Source organism: Molothrus aeneus, chromosome 3, assembly GCF_037042795.1.
Source record: "Molothrus aeneus isolate 106 chromosome 3, BPBGC_Maene_1.0, whole genome shotgun sequence".
NCBI lineage: Eukaryota > Metazoa > Chordata > Aves > Passeriformes > Icteridae > Molothrus > Molothrus aeneus.
The window spans coordinates 21,139,144-21,160,951 of NC_089648.1; the positions used below are offsets into that span (position 1 = coordinate 21,139,144).

The 21,808-nt window shown below is 44.2% G+C and overlaps 1 protein-coding gene across 1 annotated transcript in view; it reads left to right on the forward strand.

Moving 5' to 3' along the window:
• The first annotated feature begins 20,341 nt into the window (after positions 1 to 20,341).
• Positions 20,342 to 21,808, forward strand: part of LPGAT1 (lysophosphatidylglycerol acyltransferase 1) — a 61,140-nt gene continuing 59,673 nt past the window's right edge. The window contains exons 1-2 of the mRNA XM_066546452.1: positions 20,342 to 20,433; positions 21,202 to 21,469. Of these exons, the coding sequence (XP_066402549.1) occupies positions 21,232 to 21,469 (238 nt within the window). The 5' untranslated portion in view covers positions 20,342 to 20,433; positions 21,202 to 21,231. The remainder of the gene's footprint in view (positions 20,434 to 21,201; positions 21,470 to 21,808) is intronic.

Below are 21,808 nucleotides of genomic sequence, written 5' to 3' on the forward strand. Positions count from 1 at the left end.
TTTATTGGAAATTACCTTGTATAGGAGGGTGGCTGTACAAATACCTGTATTTCTAACAAACTCTGAAGAGTTTCTCATGCTGATTCATTTGCAGGTTAGTTATATGTGTGTGCTGATCAGGAAAGGGCCTGGACCTATTAGTAAATTCTCCTTCTATGTAAGCATAGTGCTTTATGTTTACTTGGATTTGTAGTGAGGTAATTTTCTGTGTGGGGAGATTTTTTTGTTTTCTAACACAGTGTATTTTTTTATTCCTAATAAGCTGGGATATACACCTGTCAAACAGAAACCACGGATTTTATGGCACACAATGTCTCAAAATACCTAAACAGAAGTGAGGAAGAGTGTTAAAGTTACAGCAAATACAGAAAGCTGCTGTTGGAGCTATCAGCAGTGAATGTGATCCTTCACTATTAGTGGAAGCAGAGAGGTTATTCTTGTTTGAGTCCTGTATTCAGTTTCTGGTGCCTGTACTTGAAGAAGTGCAACAAAGAATTAGGAAGGCACTTCTAATATATGGACCCAACTTAAATCTCCTCAGTGTTTCTCAGTAAACAAAGCAGTAACTTGATTACTATGCATAGATGCACACTGATAATGGAAGACAATTCAGATCTGTTTCACTTACTGGCAGAAGAAAGAAAATACTCAGTGGCTAGACATTGGTCCTGAGACAGCTGCTAAGAATTCAAACAACAGAAGGGCTTGTGCAGACAGCCATGTCATGATCTGTTCCTGATCACTGAGATGTGCCTTCATCTAGCTTGGATAAATTGTTGGGCTGAGCAGGAGGAGATGGTGAAATGAAGATGCCTGGAGGTGCTGGCAGTATGTGCAGTGCAGCATGAAGACAATAGTTTTTGGTGCTTAGGCTCTGTAATTTGACCTGACTCCCCCACGGATGGTGGAGCCACTTACCCTCGGAAGTACTTGCCTCTCATTCCTGTGAACATGTGCTCAGGCATGTGTCCAGAAAGTGTCATTTCTGGATTCCTGGCTGATCCCTCGCTCCAGGCAATGTGGAACTGAGTGCAGGGCAGGGAAGGAATGTCCTCTGTCAGATTCTACCTTCCCCTGGAATTTGGAGTGTAATCTCCTGCTAAGGTCATGCAAGTGTATTTCAGAAGTGATTCCCGAAGTTGCACTCATCGTGGGTATTCATGGAATCTCTATGCATGGAATCTCAGACTTCCTTTCCTGTTTTTGTTTCCTTGGATATGCCCTCATTTTACCCAAGGACTGATATGCCTTAATATAGCTGAAGTTTTTGTATTTCATAGGGGATATATTTTGACTTAAATCCTATGAAACTGTACAGGAATTGCACAGGTCTGGAAGCAAGTTCAGTGGTTCTTTAAAGATATGCATAAACTTTTAAGAATTATTTTATTTAGTGATGCAACAATTTTAGTTGAAAACCCCACCAACCTACTGAAAGAATTTATAGGATTTGAAGGAATTTTATTGCATTCCTAAAAATATCTTTTGAGTGATATTCAGTGTACATGTATGCATATAGAGAAAGAGAGAGCTCATACAACACAGTATGGAGGCATCTTGCCTTCAGATTAGCTTCATTTCTTTTCTGGTTTGTTGTCTTTCTGTTTGCCTCAAATGCTTCCAGTGTCCTTGATCAGCATATTTACACACACGTGTCCTTTTAGTTCCTGACAGCATCTTCTCTGAACAATCTGTTCCTTTTGTGGCAGTGCAGGTGTACTCAGGTGTCTGCAAACCAAGACAGCAGGGGGGGAAAACAGAGGGTAGAGGGGGGAACTTGGGAGCCCTGCCAGCTCTCAAAGCAGTTCTGGTTTGAGTAAAGCCCAAGAACTGCTAGTTCTCTCTGCTTGACTGCTGTAGTTCTGTGTCCAGCACTATGGGAGCTGCTCTTGCTTCACACACATGGATGCCTCCAAGGACACAACCTGAGATGCTAAGCAAAAACAAACTTACCTAGAACCTTGCCATTTTCATCTCCAGAGCAGAGAGAGTCACTGAGACAAAAACACTTCTTGAAATCAAAGGAAAACCCAGAGTTGCATGCTTTTCTAGCAAGGCATGTTATGCAGTGTTGCAGTTTCCCTCTCCTCCCCTGTGAATCTTTAAGCCAGGTACTGTTTTGTGCCACCAGGAAACAAGCCTATCTATCTTAGTGACCCCTGATAGTTCCTGAGTTGTTTGTACTCCAAGGAACATCTCTCTGCCAAACAGCAGCTGCTCAGACTCACTCCTGAAGTTACAGATTGCTGCATTTCAGTGAGCAGTCATCCCAGGTTGGGCTTCAGAAGTTGCTCTACTCTGGTGATTGTTAGCTGAGAAATAGGAAGCATTTCTTTGGTGTTCTTATTTGCTTTTAGGATATGATCTTTATCTCTTCCTTGTGCACCTCCAAGTGATGCTGTCAAAATTAAGGACAGCTTGGTTGTATGTCAATGAAGTTTGCACTTAGCCTCAGCCTCCTGACCCAAGGACCTTAGATAAGGTGAGAGCTGCGTTCAGTGAATTTTGAGAGGAGAGTCTTTCTGAGGTTAGAAGGAGCCTGTAACAATGCCTTGAACACTTTCTAGTCACTGGACACCTAACTGTAGTAAAAAGCTGATTTTTATTTTTACTAGTGACCTAGTAGAGCAGTCAAGGAGATACTAAAACTGTTTAATTTTATAGATGGTAAAAATTTAGGCCATAGTCACTTCACAGTCTTAAAAATCATCCTTTTTCTTTTTCCCTATAGATAAGGAGTCATATTGACTTTCCCTCAGATATGATTGTGGAGTTCTCCAGAAATGTTTTAAAACTTTGATTACTAAAAGCAATTGTTTGGAAGGGGTTTTTTTAGGGATATCAATGGTGACTACAAAGCTCCAAGGAGGACAGGATAAAATAAGAGACTTGTGTGGGTTGGCTGATTTAAAATACCTTTGCTCAGCATTTTAAGTATGTGGCTTGCTGGCAATCCATTTTATAGAGCCTGTCCTTGCTTCCCAGAAGCTCTAAATTTAGGAATGCAGTTAATGTGAAATTAAGAGCTGTCCATGCTTAACACACAGCTAACTATGGAGAAAACCCAAGGAGGAGCAGTTGAGCTGGAAGAGACTGGGATAAATATAAACTGAGTGTGATGTGGATGGATGGACTCTGCCAAACACGGTGGGTGAATCTCCAGGGTACAGTTTCATGCTTCACTTGACACCTTCTAGGTGTGTGGCAGTGCTGAAAAGGGACTCTCTTGTGCTTATTCCTGACTCCAGCTCTGCTCTTTGGATCACATCATGACTTTATCCACTTAAAACAGTTCCAGTAGGCTTGAGTGGTTTTTTCCTGCTGGTTTGTAGAGTGACTTGGCCAATGCAGTGAGTACCAGACAGGTGCTGGGGAAGAGAGTGGTGTATCCTGGAGGTACTGGTGAACTGCTGGACTGGCTGCCTGTGCACCTGCAGTGTATTTCTGTGTTTAGCAGGAGCCTGGAGGAAACTCTGAGTTCATGTGCACCTGAACTGTGGCTTTCTGCATGGGCACTGGGGAGGGCAGAGAGCACTGCAGAGTTCCCAGCCAGCTGCCCAGCCTTGCTGCTGCTCTGAGTCACTGCCCAGAGTGAGAGAGGTGACACAAGGACAGGAAGGAAGGAAGGAATGCCCTTTGGAGCAGTGTGAGTGTCAGTCCCTGCTCTGCAGCAGGTGAGGCATGCCCGAGTCTGTCCTGATTTGCCAGCAGTGCACGTGGGCAGCGGCTCACAGTGGTGAGCGATGACAGCTTCTGACTCTGCTCGTTTCACAAAGCCCCACGGTGTGCAGAGGTCTGATTGCAGGTTATACCAGTGATACCCCTACAGGAACACTTACAGATTCTGGCTAAAGCTAGGCTTTTATTCCTCAGCCTGAACTCCACTGGTACTGGTTCCATGGGCACATGTTTGCAGAAATCAGTCTGTGCAAATGGCAGTGCCCAAAGCAGATCACTGAGTGACGTGATGGAGACCTCTGAGGGCTGGTCACCCCCTGCAGACACAGGGGAAATTTCAGCAGTTGTAATCATTGCCACATGTCTGACCTCTTCAGCAGGTCTCTCCCTCATTCCACAAGGGAGGAGCAAAAGCAATTGTAATTAATTAGGCTAATTATTGCAACTCATCAGTGAAGCTGATATATGTAAGCAGTGAGCTGATCCTCCCTCCAAAGTACAAACTCTAACAGTTAATTTCCTTTATCTCTCTGTCACCTGCAGTGAATTGATGTGCATTTTCACCCTTGCAGAGGGAAAGGTTTTCCTGACAGCTGCCTGTTCCAATGTGAGAGACATGCAGATTTCCTTGATTCTCCTTGTTGTAAGGGTTTGAGTTTTAGTGTGGACCAAGTCTTTGTGAGTTGGGTAGGAAATTCTGAGAGTATTAATCCTGACTGCATCTGGGTAGTACTAGCCACATCACAGATCCACTGGGGAGATTTGTATTTCTGTTAGTGTGTGTAAATTAGGTCAAGGACAAAAATATACACTGATTTTCATTTTTGGGGGAGTGGGGCAATAAAGATGAAGCAGAAGAATAGCTTGAAGGCTGTATATTTAGTTATATTTCAGCCTGACCCTAAAAAAAAAGCACCCAATTGTGTTGGTTTTCCTATTTAAAACAAAACAAAACCATATAATGACAATAACAAGAGCTCTCAAACCCCTGATTCAAACCCCCAGCTTTGTTTTGCTGTTCAGAGTTTCAGGAATTGACTATGGTCATAGAAAATATTGTTCTGTTTTGTGGAGGGATATTTTTTCTTTTTGTATAGGAAAAAGGAGGACACACCCCCCATGACTCTTAACTGTGTTGCAATGCCTCCAGTAGTTCAATTTGGTAAGATAACAAAACCAGTGCAGAACTTAAAAGGCAATTAATGCTTTTGAGAAAAAAAAATATTTTTAAATGCCATGCTGATGGTTTGGGGGGTTTTTTGTTTGTTTTTGGTTTGTTTTTTGGGGTTTTTTTTTGGGGGGGGGGGGTTGGGCTTTTTTTTTGTCGGTTTTTTTGTTTGTGTTTTGTTTTTTGTTTTTTTGTTTGTTTTTGTAATTGAACCTTTTTTCCACAAAACCTGGTGTTGCAGATTAGGTGCTCATGTTCAGGTCTGCCCTTTAGTGAAGTGAGTGTACTAAATGGCAGATGGGAATGTTGATGATTCACTGAATATATTTATGTGTCAACACTACCTCACCAGAAAACAGCTTACCCAGAGGGATATGGAACTTAAAATTTGTTTTCAGTGCAGCCTGCTCTGTAGTACAAATACAGGGAGCTCTTGCTGTGAGAAGACAGATGGGAGAGCCCTCTGTGATGCCTGTCTGATCACCTGAGAGGGTGATCTTTGCCTTTCTGCTGCTCTCTGTGCTCTCTGCCCTTGCAGTCGTGGCCAATAACAGCACCTACAGGCTGTGCTGCTTTTGGACATCCACTGCCAAGTCAGCCCCTGTTCACTGTGATGTGCTTTGTCTTACCTGGGAGTTCTCACCTGTGTGTGGTCACTTATCTCCTCCTGGCAGAGATGAAAATACCCTCTGCTATGGAAAACTGCTGGGAGCTTGACATCCTCTTCTGTAAATCTTTGACCACTTCCAGCAGCTCCAAGGCAGCCCAGGGAGAGATTGGCACTGACCACCTCAAATTCTCTGCTATGCAATCTGAATAAATTTGAAAAATGCCATTTTTAATCTCTTGAGCTTTTCCTTTCAGCTGCTTCTCTACAATCATGATAGCCATAAATCATGTTTAGCCTAATCTCATTCCTCATTTTTATTTTTAGTATATGACTCCAGGAAGTGTGGCTTAAAAAAATAATTTTAAAAAGAGCCAAATGCTCAGTAAAATCTGTCCTTCCGAAAAGAAATATAAAAATCTGTCCTTCCAACAGTATTGTTTGGCAATTCAATTAGTTTTGGTTGACCTTCAAATGCCCAGTCTTGCTGGGCTGTGCCTGACATTTTGCCATTCAAGGAGTAAAGGATTATCAGCAGGAATTTAACAGTAGTTTTGCAAGCCAAGTGGCTGCCACTCCATCCTGTGGGTGGGACTGGGGCAGCGCTTGTGTGACTTGCAGTCGACAAAAGTTGATGGCAAATTACCAATTTAAAATTTTATCAATGTAATTATCACCTGGTTTATGTCCTCATCTCCTCCCTTTAGAAGAGATAAAAAACCCCAGCATTCTTGTTGTGCTCACAGAAATGATTACAAGTAATAACGTTATTTACTTAGTACAGTAGATTATGGAAATAGTGAGACCACATGTGAACAAAAACATAACTCATTTTGTCCTTTATCTTTCCTTCAGGAAGACTTTGACCTGTACATTGTAGAGAAGCTGGGGCCTGGGTCAGTCCCAGCAGCTCAGCTGTTGGAGCAGTGATTCATTTGTACCCATTCTCAGTTCCAGCTGTGGTGCTGATAATGAAAAGCTGACAGCTGAAGGGCAGAGGTGGAAAGGACTTTGTCCAGCAAGACAGCAGCAATCTACAGCTGGGCTGGGCTGCTGAGATGTAATTTGTTCACCAGTCATTTGATTACTCAACAGTCTACATGGATTCACAAGCCATTCACAGGACTTGAATTTCTAATCAGAATGTAGACAAAAGTTTCCTTTAATGTAGGACAAATCCCTGCAATGCTGTAGTAGGGTTGACACAGGGCACAGGATCTCTGCCACAGCTCTCTGCTGGGCTGCTGTTAAAATCAGGTGCATAATTCATGCTCAGCACAGGCAGTTGAGACCATGACTCATTTGTGCCTCTCTAAAATATTAAACTTCCAGGCCACTTCAATTACAAGCCTGGCAAGACATACAACCTGATACAGTAAAATATTTATCTGTGTTACCCAGGTAATGGCAAAAGAATCCAGTCATTATGAAGAATGCTACTTGTGATTAATTATTTAATTAGTTTCTTTAATCATTTTGGCTGCCTAGGAGTAGAAAGAGCTGCAGTTGCATGGACATTTCACTTACTAAAGTATTTTGGAGATGCACAAAAGCTTTGCATCTTCAGGAATATAAGCCTTTAAGGTATTTGTGCATGTGTAAGCAAGTGTTAGTCTGAAGGAGGGTGGAAGTTAAAAGAAACTGGACAAACTTAAACTTCTGTAGTAGCAAATATTAAAGATGAATTCTAAAAGAGAATCTGAAAAAGATCTCAAGGTATTTGAGTTTTCAGGAGGGGTACATACTAACAGTGCCTTTAATAAATGCACTCAAATAGCACATGATAAGTAATGAAGCTTTACTGATGAAAGACTAATTTAAATGTTCTTGATGATGAGGTGTAATGTAACAGAATTAGTGCTTCCAAATTGCTAAAATGAGAACCTGGTCCATGAGCTTTCTTTTTAATCTAGATGGTAGCAAGAGCTAGATTTCACATCCATTGTATCACAGGTTCAAAATTCAATTTTTTTGTGTTTATCTAGGCAGCCCTGTAGAGCTCTGTGTGCAGACAACAGATGTACCTAGCAGTGGACTTTGCCTGGAACTGAATGCATGCAAATGGCTCTGAATGTGAAACTGTAGAATGCACTGAAAAATCTGAGTATTCTAGCTCATATTTCCCTGCATAATGAAGTCACTGACTAGCATGATCAGATTATAAAAAGTCATCTTTGGTGTTTATATAATTCCTAGGTTCAGCTGAACTATTTTTAATCAGGAATTCAATTGTTTATCTTGTATGTTCTTTTATATCCTTTCATCCTGCATTTGCATACATTGTGATGACCTTTTGTGGAAACCCTGCAGGATTTTTATAACAGTTCAGCTGAAATTCAATGTGAACTCCATCAGCTGTTCCAGGCTGGGTAAGATCTCAGCAACACAGCTCACAGGGTGAAGAGCTTCTGTGAACAAGGGTACAGAGAGTTTTTCTGTGATACTCATTGCTTTTCTACTGGAACAGAATGTTAATCCATTTATTTTGGAAGGATATTTCATTTTTCATCTGTTTTTAAAGACAGTGACCAGAGACTGTAGGGTTTTGGCAGCTGCTGATCTCTGAGTTGCAGCATTGCAAGACTAAAATTGCAAGATTTATCTTTTTGTTTTGAACATAAAGTCAAGTAGTGTTTTCTAAGGCCTCTGGCAAATACTGTTGAGGAATGACTGCTCCTGGGTGTGTTGGTTACAGCAGTGGTTTGCAAATCTTCCTGAGGTTCTGCAATGATTAAGGCTTCTGTAGAGTGTATTACACAGTGTATTTGAGCAAGCTTGATCAACTTTTTTCCCTGCAATCTATTGCCTTGATTCTGCAAATTCACAAGTGGATTCTACTCAGTTGTGTCTTCACTCAGCTGCTAGCTTGCACTTTTCCATCCATCTCCTCAAGACATAATCCACAGCTTCTAACAGGCCATCCTGCACAGCAGTGCTTGCACCCAGTCCTTCCAAATGCACCCTTGGATTCTTTCTGTAACTCCCTGGGGTTACCTTTGAAGAAGTTGTGATGCTTTGGGTTTCTGTCACAGGAGGAGGAGCAGAATGAGCTGAGCAATGCTGTGCAAGTGTACAGTACAGATCACCCTGGCTGCTTTACACTCAGTGGTAGCCTCTGCCTGACCGCATGGCAGGGCTGTTCCCATCCTTGCTCACCTTTCACATGGAAAAGTTAGTGACCAGGAGCAAGTGTGAAGGTATCTGGCAGCATAATGAGTAGCAGAGATTACCTTACCTGGAATGTGAGCCTTTCTGCTGGAGATTGGACATGTGTAATTAATGTTTGCTCACAGCCCCAGATGCTGCCATCTAGGAGGGGGAGCCCAGGGAATGTTTTTGTGCACTCCTCCAACGACTGATGTTGGTCTAGGTTGGGGTTGGTTGGCTGGGGTCATTGTTTGTTTGTTTTTTATGTACACCACATCCTTAGGGGAGAGATGATCAATATTTAAGGAATGTAACAACTCCTATATTACCTCCTCTTGGAGACAGAAGTTACCACAATAAGAGTGTGTGTTGTAGGGAGTGGAATGTGCAATATCATTTACATAGTCCAAATTACTGGCCTCCACCCCAACCTGAGACAGCAATAGCTGGTGTGGAACAAGAAGGTGTCAAGCCTCTGCTTCCATTCCTCCTTGCCTTCAGGAAAAGAAAGAGCTTATCCCTGGGCATGGTAGATACTCCTGGAATATCTGAGACATTGCCCTGGCCAGGGCTGCTCCCTGCTAGGTTGGCAGCTGGTAATCTCAGGCACCAAGATAGTCTGGAATTCAAGAACCACCCCATGGTATGTCCTGTTTCTTCACCAGTCAAGCCTGAGAACCCTTACTAACAAACTGTCACAAATGCAACATAATTTGTTCTTCAACTGTTGTTTATTTTTGTGTCCATTTTTGGTAGCTTTGCCTTGAAAGAAAGAATCTAACTCAGTCATCACTAAGTATTAACAGTGGAAAAGAGGATGCAAGGCTGGGTTTAGGAGGCAAATTCCTTGGAATACACAAGTACAGAGAAGAGAACATGAAAGAGTAGGTTAAATACTCAAGCCTACACTCTGCTGTATTGAGCTCTTTCTCCAGCATATCACTGCTTTGATCCATACTTACAGTTTGCCAATCAAGACACATTTTATGACAAGATAACATTTTACTTACTTTTTCACATTCTTGCTCTGACTGAGACTTTCTGCTTCTCTGTAAATGTTTGGCCTAAAAGGTTTGAATTAATGTCTTCTCTTTAGACAGATGCTGCCATTTAGAAGTGTTATCTGAAAGACATGCAATTAATTCTTGACCTCAATTAACTCAGTGCACCATTCTCAGAGCTGAGTGTGATAAGCAGTTATGGTTCTATGATACTGAATTTGCTGTGATGTATCATTCAGCACTACCACAAGGCACATCTTGTTTGATAATTTTTCAGAGCTTCAACACATCAGCCTGTTCTTCATTCTCCTTCCTCCTGCCTTCCAAAACTTGTAGTGGCTTCCACTGATGTCTCAGTCTTGACAATTTTAAGTGGAAGCAAGTGGAAGGATCTGAGTTCTACCAATAATGAGACTACATTTATCAATCTCACAACTTCATTTAATGCCATTTTTCAACCCCCAAAGCTGGGGATGGATCCCCACCTGAACAGCATGGTGAGTGTCCTGCTCAGAGCCTCCAGCTTCCAGTGGAAACCTTGGGGCTGTAGAGCAGGGAGGTGACAGCTGGGACCTTAGAGAAACTTGCATTTGAGACAGTGTGAGATGAGGCACAAAACACTGGTCAGCCTCAGCCTGAACCGCATTGGATTGACAAGGGGGTGTAGGGCTCCAGAGAAGCTCAGTGGAACTGGGACTACTGATATTTCCATATGGAGAAAAAGGGGTAAGAGTTGAGCAGATAGTTGAAAGGGTTTTTATCTTCCACTTGCATCACTTCTGTTTGACAAAGGGAGTTTCTGTTATGCTTTCACTTTCCTCAATATTTTTTTTGAAATACATAGTATTACAAAAATAGTATTACAGTTATAGCTATCATTAGGAAACTGTATGATTTTGAAACCTTACTTTAGTTTCTTTGTTCCTTTTTGTTGACTTAGGCTGAACAAATCAAACTGTGTAATCCCTTGTGGATTCATCCATGCCATTAGGATTGCTTTTCTTAGCCACAGTTAACAATGGAGTAATGGGTTTTACAACATTTTATTAAGTTGAAATGCATCAATAGCACTAATGATAAACAATTATGGTATTTCAGGAAGAACAATTTCCAGCTCTTACTGCACATGCCAACCTATGGAGCTTCTGGGCAGCACATGACTGTGTGGCATGAAAATAGGAAGTAATTGTCCCTTACAAACATGTTAGTGGCACAGACTTAAGGGAACTGGTCTTGGATGTCTGTGGTAAAAAACACATAACAGCATTTCTATCATCTAGATAAAAGCTCCTCTTTGACTGATGACTGTTGCCCAAGTCTGTGCTGTTGGCTGCTGTAAATCAGGATAAAGTGGTTTGGATTGGCTGTAGGGAGGACAGGAATGGCTTTATTGTTGATGCCAGTCATAGGACAGGGCGTGGTGCCTCCTCCCTTCCTCTCCTGCTGAGCACATTGGGCCTGCCCCTGGCTTAGGATGATAAACTTAATATGAAACTACAGCTAAGATCTATAAGGGTTTTCTGGAATTCAACCTTCTCCTGCATCCATGGAAAAAAGAAGGCTTCAGTTAGGACCTAATTGTGGCCTTGCAGTACCTGAAGGGAGCCTGTGAGAAAGATGGAGAGGGACTTTTTACAAGGGCATGTAGTGACAGGACAAGAGGGAAAGGATTCAAACTGAAGAAAGTAGGTTTAGATGGGATATTAGGAGGGAATTCTTTACTGTGAGGGTGGTGAGGCACTGGCACAGGTTGCCCAGAGAAGCTGGGGATGCCCCATCCCTGGAAGTGTTTAAGGCCAGGTTGGATGGGGCTCTGAGCAGCCTGGTCTAGTGGGAGAGGTCTCTGCACAGAGCAGGGGGGTTGGACTAAACGGTCTTTAAGGTCCCTTCCAACCAAAGCCATTCTGTGATTCTATGATCTTTCCCCGTAGGGAAAAAAACAAACAAACAAACAAACAAAAAACCAAAACAGGATACCTTTTAATGCTTAACTGACAGTGTTGTCTACCTTAATTAATGATTACTCATTAACCAGTGCCAAGAGTATCTTTAACTGAAGTTTTCCCAAAGAAATGCTTAATTGCTGTTAACAGTGGACATCAGTATTCTGCATTCAGCAGAGAGAGTGCAACTGTGTTTTTCAGGCAGGTAGTGAGGCTGCAGAGGATGTGGGCAGCTTGAATGCAAATCATGGTGCGACTTCTCCTTTTGGATTTCCTTGAGCTTCTGCAAAAACTGTATAAGCAGCTTGCACCATGGATGTGTTCATGACCTTCTTTGGGTAACCAAGTTAAACATAGTCTTGAGGAAGCTCAGCAAACAGTTGCAAAGCTGCATATGGCATCATAAGACAAGGAGGTTGCATGCTGTGCTAAACTGGGGGAGGGAAGATGAGGAGTATTTCAATAGATCTCTGTCCTAATCAGATTTCAGTGATGGTATTTATTTTACAATACTGGCTTCCTGGAAATGTACAGTGGACCTTGGATCAGACCTATTAGTTTGTCCCCAGGTCTTCAGTCAGCTCAGATAGGATGAATCTTTGCACTTTGGCCATTGCTGTTTGAAATCACTGGAATTCAGCACATGGACAAACAGACTCCCCCACAAAGGCAGCTGTTGTTGTTACATTGGACTCTCTACTTTCTTTTTCAACTCAAAAATCACCACTTTCCTGAAACATCAATATTAATTTTAGATTGAACCGATATAGAATTCAACAAACATAAGAAGGATAAAGTAGTGTGAATAACTCTTTTATTTTGTAACAAGCAGTTCACTAGGGATTGAAGTGTGATAATCACATTTAATAACAGTGATAAGTATTTATTTAGTTCTCTAGTATTTATGGTTTGATCTACAAACACTGACTTAGTATTAAGAGTTTACCAAAACCAAAGTAGGTCAGTCTGGTAAATGCTGACTTGAAGTGAACTTGAGTTACAATAAGAGCTTCATCTGATCTTTATGCAACATATGAACTTTATGATCAGGACCATACAGCATAGTGCTTAGTTTGTCAGTACAGATGGAGAGAAATATTAGAGATTAATTCAGGGCTGTCAAATTCCTGGTTTTTTCTATATATATTTTTTAAAAATGGCTAATCACAAAACAGTGTGATAACTAGAAAATGTTAGGAGTCCCATCTGCCTAAAAACAGGTTGGCTTCATCTCTGTGTTTGTAGCAGGCTTCCTTATGCAAACTTAATGGGCTTACAAAAAAATCTTGCAAAGTGCAAGCTTATCTATAATCAGCATGTTATCATTGCCTGGAGTAGTAAGATTCTGTAGATGGGATTGAATTAAATCAATGTTATGGACAAAAGATTTCATAACCAAGCAAACAAAGAGGTTAAAGATTAATTAGTTGGAGTAACTCTAGAGCTCCTTTCTTTCAAAAATGCCAACAAACCAACACAAAACAAGATGCCACAAAAATCAAAAGCAAACCCTCAGCTCAAGCTTACCTTGATGACAGCAGTGTCAATGGGGTGAAGAAAACACCCATGGAACTGAGTTGAGGACCCAGTTTTGCTGTCAAAGCTGCCCAGTGACTGACACACAGGGAGCAAGGTTAAAACACTCCATAGAGCAGCAAAGGGAGTGCTGCTCACTGGCCACCTGGCTGCATTGTGCTGTATCTGTTACCCACCTTTAATAAGAGGCCTCTGTCAAAGTCTTCAGTTTTGCTTTAATGTGAAATCAGACACCTCAAAACACCTGAATTATTCAGCTCACAATGACAGGGGCTGGTATGGAGACTTTATTACAGTATGAAAAGGCATTGTAATAGCAGGAACAACCTCTCTGGTTTTTAAGATTATATTGATTTGGCCAACTGTGAAATACATTGAGTAACCTTACCAGATCTGCATATGAGTTACAGAACATGTAGCTGCAATAAGAGGCCTTATATTAATCATATGGTGGACCAAGAGTAACCCAAAAAATTATAAATATGATGTGTACATCTTATGTAAAACAGATTGAAAAGGAAAATCCAAGAGTGGCATTGTGTGAGGGTTAGCAAGCTCTGCCTAAGAGGAAAATTATGAAATTTGCATAGAGCTGGAAGAAGAAAGGGAGCAATGGCTACATCTGCCTCATCTTCTGCTAGTCTTGACTAGCTGGCAAGTTGGATATTGGAAAATGGGATATATTCTGGGTTTTGTTGTCTTTCAAATGGTGAAGGTCATGAAGAAGATGACTGCACTCTTCTTAACAGCTCCAAAATTCCTTGATTTGCTCCTGTTATACTGCAGAAAGAATAAGTACATTCAGATATTAATGTACCCAGATTCTTTTGGGAGATCAAGATAGCCTTCACTGAAGCATCATCTGGCTTTGTTCCCCTCAGCAGCTTATCCTTAGAGTGTCTTTAGATTCTCTGTGGTGGAAGTAATACAGATGCTGGTTATCACACACAAAGGAAATAAATGCATCCAAAACCAGTTAAAAACAAACCCTTGATAAATCCTAAATAACAGAGTACTTCTAAATATTAGAACATAATCCACACCTGAAAAAGTTTATGAACTATCACTTTTTATGTGTCCATACCCAGTAAATCTATTTTGACACTGCCTCGGACTCAGCAAACAATTGGAAAGCACATGATAAATAAAAAGTAGGTATTAAATGGGACAAAAATGCCTTCCCTTAGAGAAAGCCCAACTATGCTGGCCAATTAACTTGAGCAGCAGCAACCCACCAGATGAGCTCCATCTGAAATGCAGAGCAGGGAGGATGCAGTACACGTTCTTGACAATCTCACTATATAAAGACCCGTTGGACGCAGGACTCAGTAGATGGAGTGATGGGACCACAGCCAGCCCCAGCATTAGACATGAGCAGTCTTCTCTCTTCCCCAGTACTTTTGCACACTGGTATTTTAGTATCCTGATTTTGTGTAGCTTTGTCTTCCACGTTGCATGGCCTCCTTGGCTTGCTTTGCTCTGAGAACACCCCAGAAGCTGTGTGTCAAACTTTATTTTTTACTTTGTGTTGGACAGAACTTCAAGCATTGCACTGGAATTGCCTCACTGGAGCCAGAGTTTCTTCTTCTGTCTGTGTCTAACTGTATAAAATTCCCTTGGGCAAAATTACAAATGCAATAATGCCTGGTTATAAAATGTTTACTTGGTCTCATTTAGGCTTACAAAAATTTTGGAATGAAATATTAACTTAAAGAGCTATGTAACATTCCAACTTGCATCATATTTAATGATTCCTGGTTAAAAAAAAACAAACAGCCAAAGAAACAACATCCAAAACCCATTTCAGGTCAAATGCTGCTATTTCAATGCTTCAACTTTTTATTCACTCAGGAAAAAATACATTTTGTTTAGTCTGTCTTGCACTAGTGATAAAAAAATGGCCCTAAAACAACTCGAGACCTTAACCTGGCATCCTGCAGTCTTGTTAAACGAGCACAGTCTAAGATCTGATGTCAGCTGAAGCTAGTAGAAGGGAGAAGAAAAGTGTGCATTTATCAGGAGCCTGAAAGTTTTGGTCATGCTTGTGATGTTTCCTCTGAGGCCTATAATTTTTTAACATGAAAAAACTTAGCCTTTCATCCAAAGGTTTAAATATTAGAGAAAATGAGCAAAAATGACAACTCTGTTTGCTAGAGCCAGGGGACCTGGCAAGGCTGCAGCTGGCTCGTCTTGGTGAAGGATCTGGAGGTGCAAGCAAGGGAAGGAAACTTGTCAGGGGGCTGAGGTTCAGTTAAAGCCTTTTTACATAAATTCAGGAATGTGACAAGTGTTAAAGTCAATGCCACAATTTACTTCCTTTTTAACTGCTGCTTCGTGTTACCCTGAAGTGTCCTTAAATTATTATAAGAATTAAAGTGCAAACAAAAGCATCTTTGACTAAAAGGTCAAATAGGCTGATAACATTTACTTCCTGGAGAGAAATGACAAAAGGCAAGTGGCCTGGGTTTTATGTTTTGTGTGTGATAAATGAAGGTGAGCCTTCAAAGGAACTTGTGTGTCTGAAAGATTACTGAAAATAGATCTTGTAAAAAGCATGGCTGATATTGGATGACTGCAGGAAAGAACATGGGATCAGCTTGCCACTGAAGTTCAAGGGACTCGGACAAGCACGGTTCCTCCTGAGGTGCAGCTGGTGGAGATGGAGTAACTGATACTGCCCTTTAAATCTGAGAATCTACTTGGAGAATGGAAGTAATTTTGTCTTTCTTACAGAGGTTGCAGTAGAAACTACTGTTACAGAGTATTTTGGAGGGTTTAACTGTTGTAATGAAAATGTTAAATGTTTTAAAGACAGTAATGCAAAAATCCCTCACACTGGGGTGTTTGACACTGCAAAGCAGCTCAGAATTGAAGGTTAAATGTAATTTATTTTTTTCCATATCCTAAAACTTCCTCCCTTTTGTGTTTTGGTGTGGGTTTATCTTTTTTCCCCCTTTTTCATTGCAGATTATAGAAAACATAGGTTCTTGATGCTTCTTCAAACTATGACTTTTCCAAATCTAATGCTAACTACTTAATTCACTTGAGATGCTTTCTGTATTTATGTTCCCCTGAGTATATTCCCCATTTCATATTATGCATCTTTCAGCAGCCCATGCTCTGCATGTTCCCATCTCTGTAGTTCCTCATGGCAGTTTAGTCTTCTTCCATGTTTTCTATCATGCTCTCTTTTTAAAATAAAATTTTAGATAATTCCCCAAGTAGCCAGTTGTTTTTTTTTTCTGAGAGGCTGGAAGCAGTAGTTGTTTTCTGTTCTGTAGAATTTCTGAGATTTCTCAGAAAATTTATTTTCTTGTCCTTGCTCTCTGTATGACAGAGATTATGATTTGTAAAATGCCATTTTGTTTTTACTGTTGTCAGCACATGAGTGCATCCTCCTAACCCTTTCTGCTCCAACCACATGGCATCTGCATGGAAAAGATTTCAGTTTGCTGCAAGGAGAGCAAGCAGGGAGAGCTGACTGAATCTGGTCGTGACAAATGAGCAGCTTCTGATTTGCCAATCTGTGACCCAGAGTGAGGTTCACAAGCATTCCAAAACTTGCTGTTTCCTAACTCCAGAAAGCGATCCTTCAGCTGGCCGGCGTTGGCAGCTCCCAGCCTGGATTCCATTATGGCTGTGCCTCGAGGACTGCTTGGATGGCTGTGCTGCCATTTACTCCTCCTTTTGTTGTCCACCCTAACCCTGCAGCCAGGCTGGGCTGCAAAGATGTGCCACTGAAGGGCACAGTGTGACAATGACAGCAGCTCAGTCACTTCTGACAGTGCACCCAGCCAGGAGACGCGTTACCTTCTTCAAAAGGCCTCTGAGGAGTTGTGGCTGACACCTGACTGGAATCAGAGCCAGAGCTCAGGTCCAGCCTGTGCAGTAAGCTGGGTGCTCCTCTGGACAATTGTTAAAGCAGCCAAATACAAACAGTTTGTTTATTACTGTGTCCCCTTCACACCTCTAACATGTGCTCCCTTCTCATGGGCAGGAACAAGCCCATCCTTCCCCTGTGTTTGTGGCCTGTGGGTTTTATGAAGGTAAGTGGGAGACAACTCCAATATTTATTTATCTGCTCCAGCAATCACTGACATTGGTTAATGACCTAATTTTACCAATGTTCATATCTGTAGCTACCAGTTAATAAGCACATTTAAAAGTATTTTCACAATGATCAGTAGTGACATCCCTGTCAGTATTTCTGTGAGGCTGAAAAGAGGAAGTTATGGGGGGGTATTCAGTCAAAAAACATGTAAACTTTAGAGAAATTATTTAAAAGGCCACAAAGTGAGAGCTGCTTGTATTAATACTTAGCCCTTTTTTTGCATTTATAGTAGTAAAAAGACAAACTATATATAATGAAAGCTCAGAGATTGAGGAATGGCTTCCAGAAAAGGGAATTTATTTTCTTAAAATCGAAACCAAAAATCACTTGTGATACTTCTGGGCTTCAGAGTTATTGACCTAATAAAAATTTGCTGCTTTTAGTTGTCTCCTTCTTTTTGTTTGCAGTAATGGCACACATGTAACTTGGTACCAGAAAGGATTCTTCAGAGGCTCAGACTGGGTGGCACAGCTGGCTTCTCCAGAGCAGTGGGGTTATTTCATTGTGCACACTTCCTAGCACTGGGCTGTCCATGGGAAGGCCAGGAAATGAGGAATAGGGGTGGGTCTTTGCTAGGAGCTCATTCAGCAGAATGCTAAACCACAGCTTCCTAAGCTCCAAGGCAGTCACTGACAAAGAATGAATGCTTTGTACAGCTGCTTCCCCATGTGCAATTCCTTTCTGCAGGATAAATTGCCTAATTCATTACTTGTCTAACATCATTTCTGCAGTCCCTCATTGGATGCACCAGGCTTCAGAATAGTGTTCCAAACTGTGAAGTGGGAATAAAATTAAGAGACTTTAAATTTTCTAAAAAATTATTATAATAAATATTCTAAAGCTTGGAATGATACATAAACTAAGCTTCATTTTGCTGTTTGATGTAAAAAACTAAAATGTATTCTTAATAATGGCCTAAAAATTGTCCTTTTCCTACCTGAGAATTTTGGAGCAAAATTTTGCTGAGAATAACATCAAGTGTATGCCCAGAGTTGTTTGTATGAGATATATGGGAAAAAAAAAACCCAAACCAACATAAAACTCAAGTTCTACTGATGCTGGTAGCACTTCAGAAGAGCTCAAGCTGACTGCATAATGATTACTGAGCACAACTGTCAGGTTTAACCTAGGAATAAAAATAACACAGGCAGAAAAACACCCAGACTTGGAGACACTTATGCAAGATGTGTCCTTTTTGTCAAAAAGGTCAGAAGTTTAGTGTTTTGTTTTGCTCAAGTAGAATATGATGGTATTATTTGGTTGTTTGCATTTTTAAGTTCTCAAATTAAATTTAACTGCAATAACAACTTTGTTTGCTTCCTGGAATAGAGGTTGGGATTTAATTTTGTTGATGGTACAGTCATCCCTGAAGACTCATTGTCTAGGAAACAGTCGACTAGCTTTACACATGGCATGGTTAGTATGGGAAACCGATAGGTTCTTCAGTCCCCATATTACAATTTGAACTTTTTTTTTTCTTTTTTCAGCACAAAAGACCTTCTAGCACATCTCCTTGTTAAGGTGGTTTCAGCTGCTGCTCTTCCTTAGCAATGCAAGCAGAGTTAAAATCATTTGCAAAGCCATTCTGCTCAGTGCAAGTGTTTTAAAAGCTCAAGTAAGCAGAGGGAGCAGCCTGGTCAGGCCAGAGAGAGCTGATGCAAGTCTGGCAGCGCTCTTCCATGGCCCCTTCAGGGGTTACAGAGAGGGCAGGAGCAGACCTGTGTCTGACAGGCACAGTGAACAGACAAGAGGCAACAGTCCTGTATCACCACAAGGGAAGATGCAGTTACACAGAAGGCAAAACATCCTCACTCTGGAGTGGTTTTGTAAAGGTGCAGGCTCTCTGGATGGGGCTGTTGGGTCTCTGCCCTCAGCTGCTTCTGTGCTGGCATCGGGTGTCTCTGTAGGCTGGAGACCATCACGGAGCTGGTTTGGAGGTGGATGATGTTTGTGGCTGCTGGGCAGGGATGAGAGAGAAGGAAGAAGACTGGAAAAGTTGAGCTATAAAAAGCACACACCAGGGACTTAGACTACAAGGACAAGACAAAATGCACTGTTGCTGTCTGGGCCCAAAGGATCTTTCTGGCAGTGCTGAGGGAACCTGTGGAACCTCTTCTACCTTCCCTGACTGCCCAAATTTAACCAAAACCCAAGGGTGAGGGGGAGTGGTGGGGCCGAGCCATGCTGCTCCCTGCTCATAGAACCACAGTTATACGGGATGGAGAGCACTGGTTATCCCATCCAGCCCCGTGTCCTGCCCAGGACACCCCCAGGAGTCACACCGTGTGCTTGCCTGGGAGTGTGGTCCAAACTCTCCTTGAGCTCTGCCAGGCTTGGTGCTGTGACCACTGCCCTGGGGAGCTCGTTCCAGTGCCCAAACACCCTCTGGGTGAAGAACCTTTTCCTGAGATCCACCTAAAACCTCCCCTGACACAGATTCAGGCCATTCCCCGGTTCGTCCCCGTGTCGCCCAGCCCGGCTCCGGACGGGCGCTGAGGGCAGCCCCTGCTTGTGTCCCCTCCGCGGAGCGCGGGTGTGCGCGGGCTAGCCCGGGATGCGCTGCGGCACCCGTCCCGGTGTCTGTCTGTCTGTCTGGGTGTCTGGGGGTGTGTGTGTCAGTGAGAGCGGGAGGGTGCAGGGGCTGTGCGCTGCCCGGCGGGGGCGGCGCTCGTTGCAGCGCCAGCCCCGCTGCCGGGCGGTCAGGGCGGACGCGGCGGGGGCGGGGAGCGCGGCCCCAGCGCCCGGCATGAACCCGCGGCGGGAGCTCGGAGGCGGCGGCGGTGCCGAGGTACGAACCCCCGCCCCCGGCAGGTGCAGGGTCCTCCCCCTGCCCGCGGCACCGCCTGCCCTTGCGGGGCCGGGGCTCGGCGCGGTCCCGCCCGCGGAGCGCCGAGCCGGCAGGGAGGGGAAGGGTAAGCGAGGGGAGGGGAAGGGAACGCAAAGCGAAGCAAAGCGAAGCGTGCCAGGCCCGGCCGCGGGCGCGGGAGAACCGAGGTGAACCCGCGGTCTGCGCCTGCCCGCCCGCCCGGCCCGGCGCTCCCGCCTCCCCCGCGCTCACGCCGCCCGCCCCCCTCTCCCTCCGCAGGGAGCCGCAGGGCGAGCAGCGCTGCCGCGGCCGGGCCAGCCCCCGCCGGGTCCATGAGCCGCCGCCAGCCGCCGCCGCCAGCCCAGACCGCCGCCGCCGCCGGGCCCAGCTCCCCCAGCCCCGCCGCTTCCGCCGCCGCTCCGCCGCCCCGCCGGAGGTGAGTCCCGGGGCCGGGCCGCCGCCTCCCCGCCCCGCGGGCCCGGGCTCCTGTCAGCCGCGCCGGCCCGGGAGAGAGGCCGCCGGCAGCCGCCGGAGCGCCCGCCGCCTTTCCGTGGAGGGGGAGCCGGAGGGCGGCCGGGAGCACGCGTGAGTGCCCCGGGCCGGGAGTGCGGGCTGGGCTCCCCCGTAGCCCGGGCACGGAGGCGGCGCCGGCCGGAGGTCGCGCCGGAGCCTTCGTGCCTGCCCCGGGGCGGGGGTCGCTGCCTGCCCGGGGACCCACGGCCGGCGCGGGAGCGGGCCGGGGCCGGGCCGGGGACACCCGCGCCTCGCCCCCTCGGGCACCGCTCCCTGTGCCGCCGTGGTTTTGCTGTCCCCACTCAGGGAGCGCTCCCTGTGCCGCCGTGGTTTTGCTGTCCCCACTCAGGGAGCGCTCCCTGTGCCGCCGTGGTTTTACTGTCCCCACTCAGGGAGCGCTCCCTGTGCCGCCGTATTTTTGCTGTCCCCACTCAGGGAGCGCTCCCTGTGCCACCGTGGTTTTACTGTCCCCACTCAGGGAGCGCTCCCTGTGCCACCGTGGTTTTACTGTCCCCACTCAGGGAGCGCTCCCTGTGCCGCCGTGGTTTTACTGTCCCCACTCAGGGAGCGCTCCCTGTGCCGCCGTGGTTTTACTGTCCCCACTCAGGGAGCGCTCCCTGTGCCGCCGTGGTTTTACTGTCCCCACTCAGGGAGCGCTCCCTGTGCCACCTTGCTCTCCCTCTCTCCGCAGGACGGTCCCGCGCCCTCCGCTGTGAAGAGCATGGCCGTGACTCTAGAGCAGGCCCAGAAGTTGGGCTACACCTGCCTGAAAGCACTCCTCAGGTTCGCTTTTATGGTCGCCAATAACCTGGTTGCTATTCCGTCCTACGTCTTGTATTTAATTGTGCTGCAGCCTCTCCGAATATTGGACAGCAAAAGCTTCTGGTATATCGAAGGAGTGTTATTTAAATGGCTTTTAGCTATGGTGGCTTCCTGGGGCTGGTGGGCAGGATACACAGGTAAGAATGTCTTATTAATTTAAAACATACTAATGTGTTAAAAGACTGTTTTCATAAGGGGATGTATAGGGGAATATTTGACTGTAGTAGATATGCAGGATGTTCTTCTTTCAGTTGTCTTACACAGATGTGTTTCTGGGTTGAGATGCTGTGTAGTGAAACATTTTCTAAGTTATAGCTAGGAACTTTATGTGTTTTAAGAGGTTTGCAGTCAGTATTTTGTGCTAGTGAACTGGGAAATATGACTTCTCCTTAGTATCTTGATCATGTTTAGTGTTTCACGAAAAAGATACATCTCAGAAGAGAGTTGATTCGTACTATGCACGTCGCTAGTAGAAC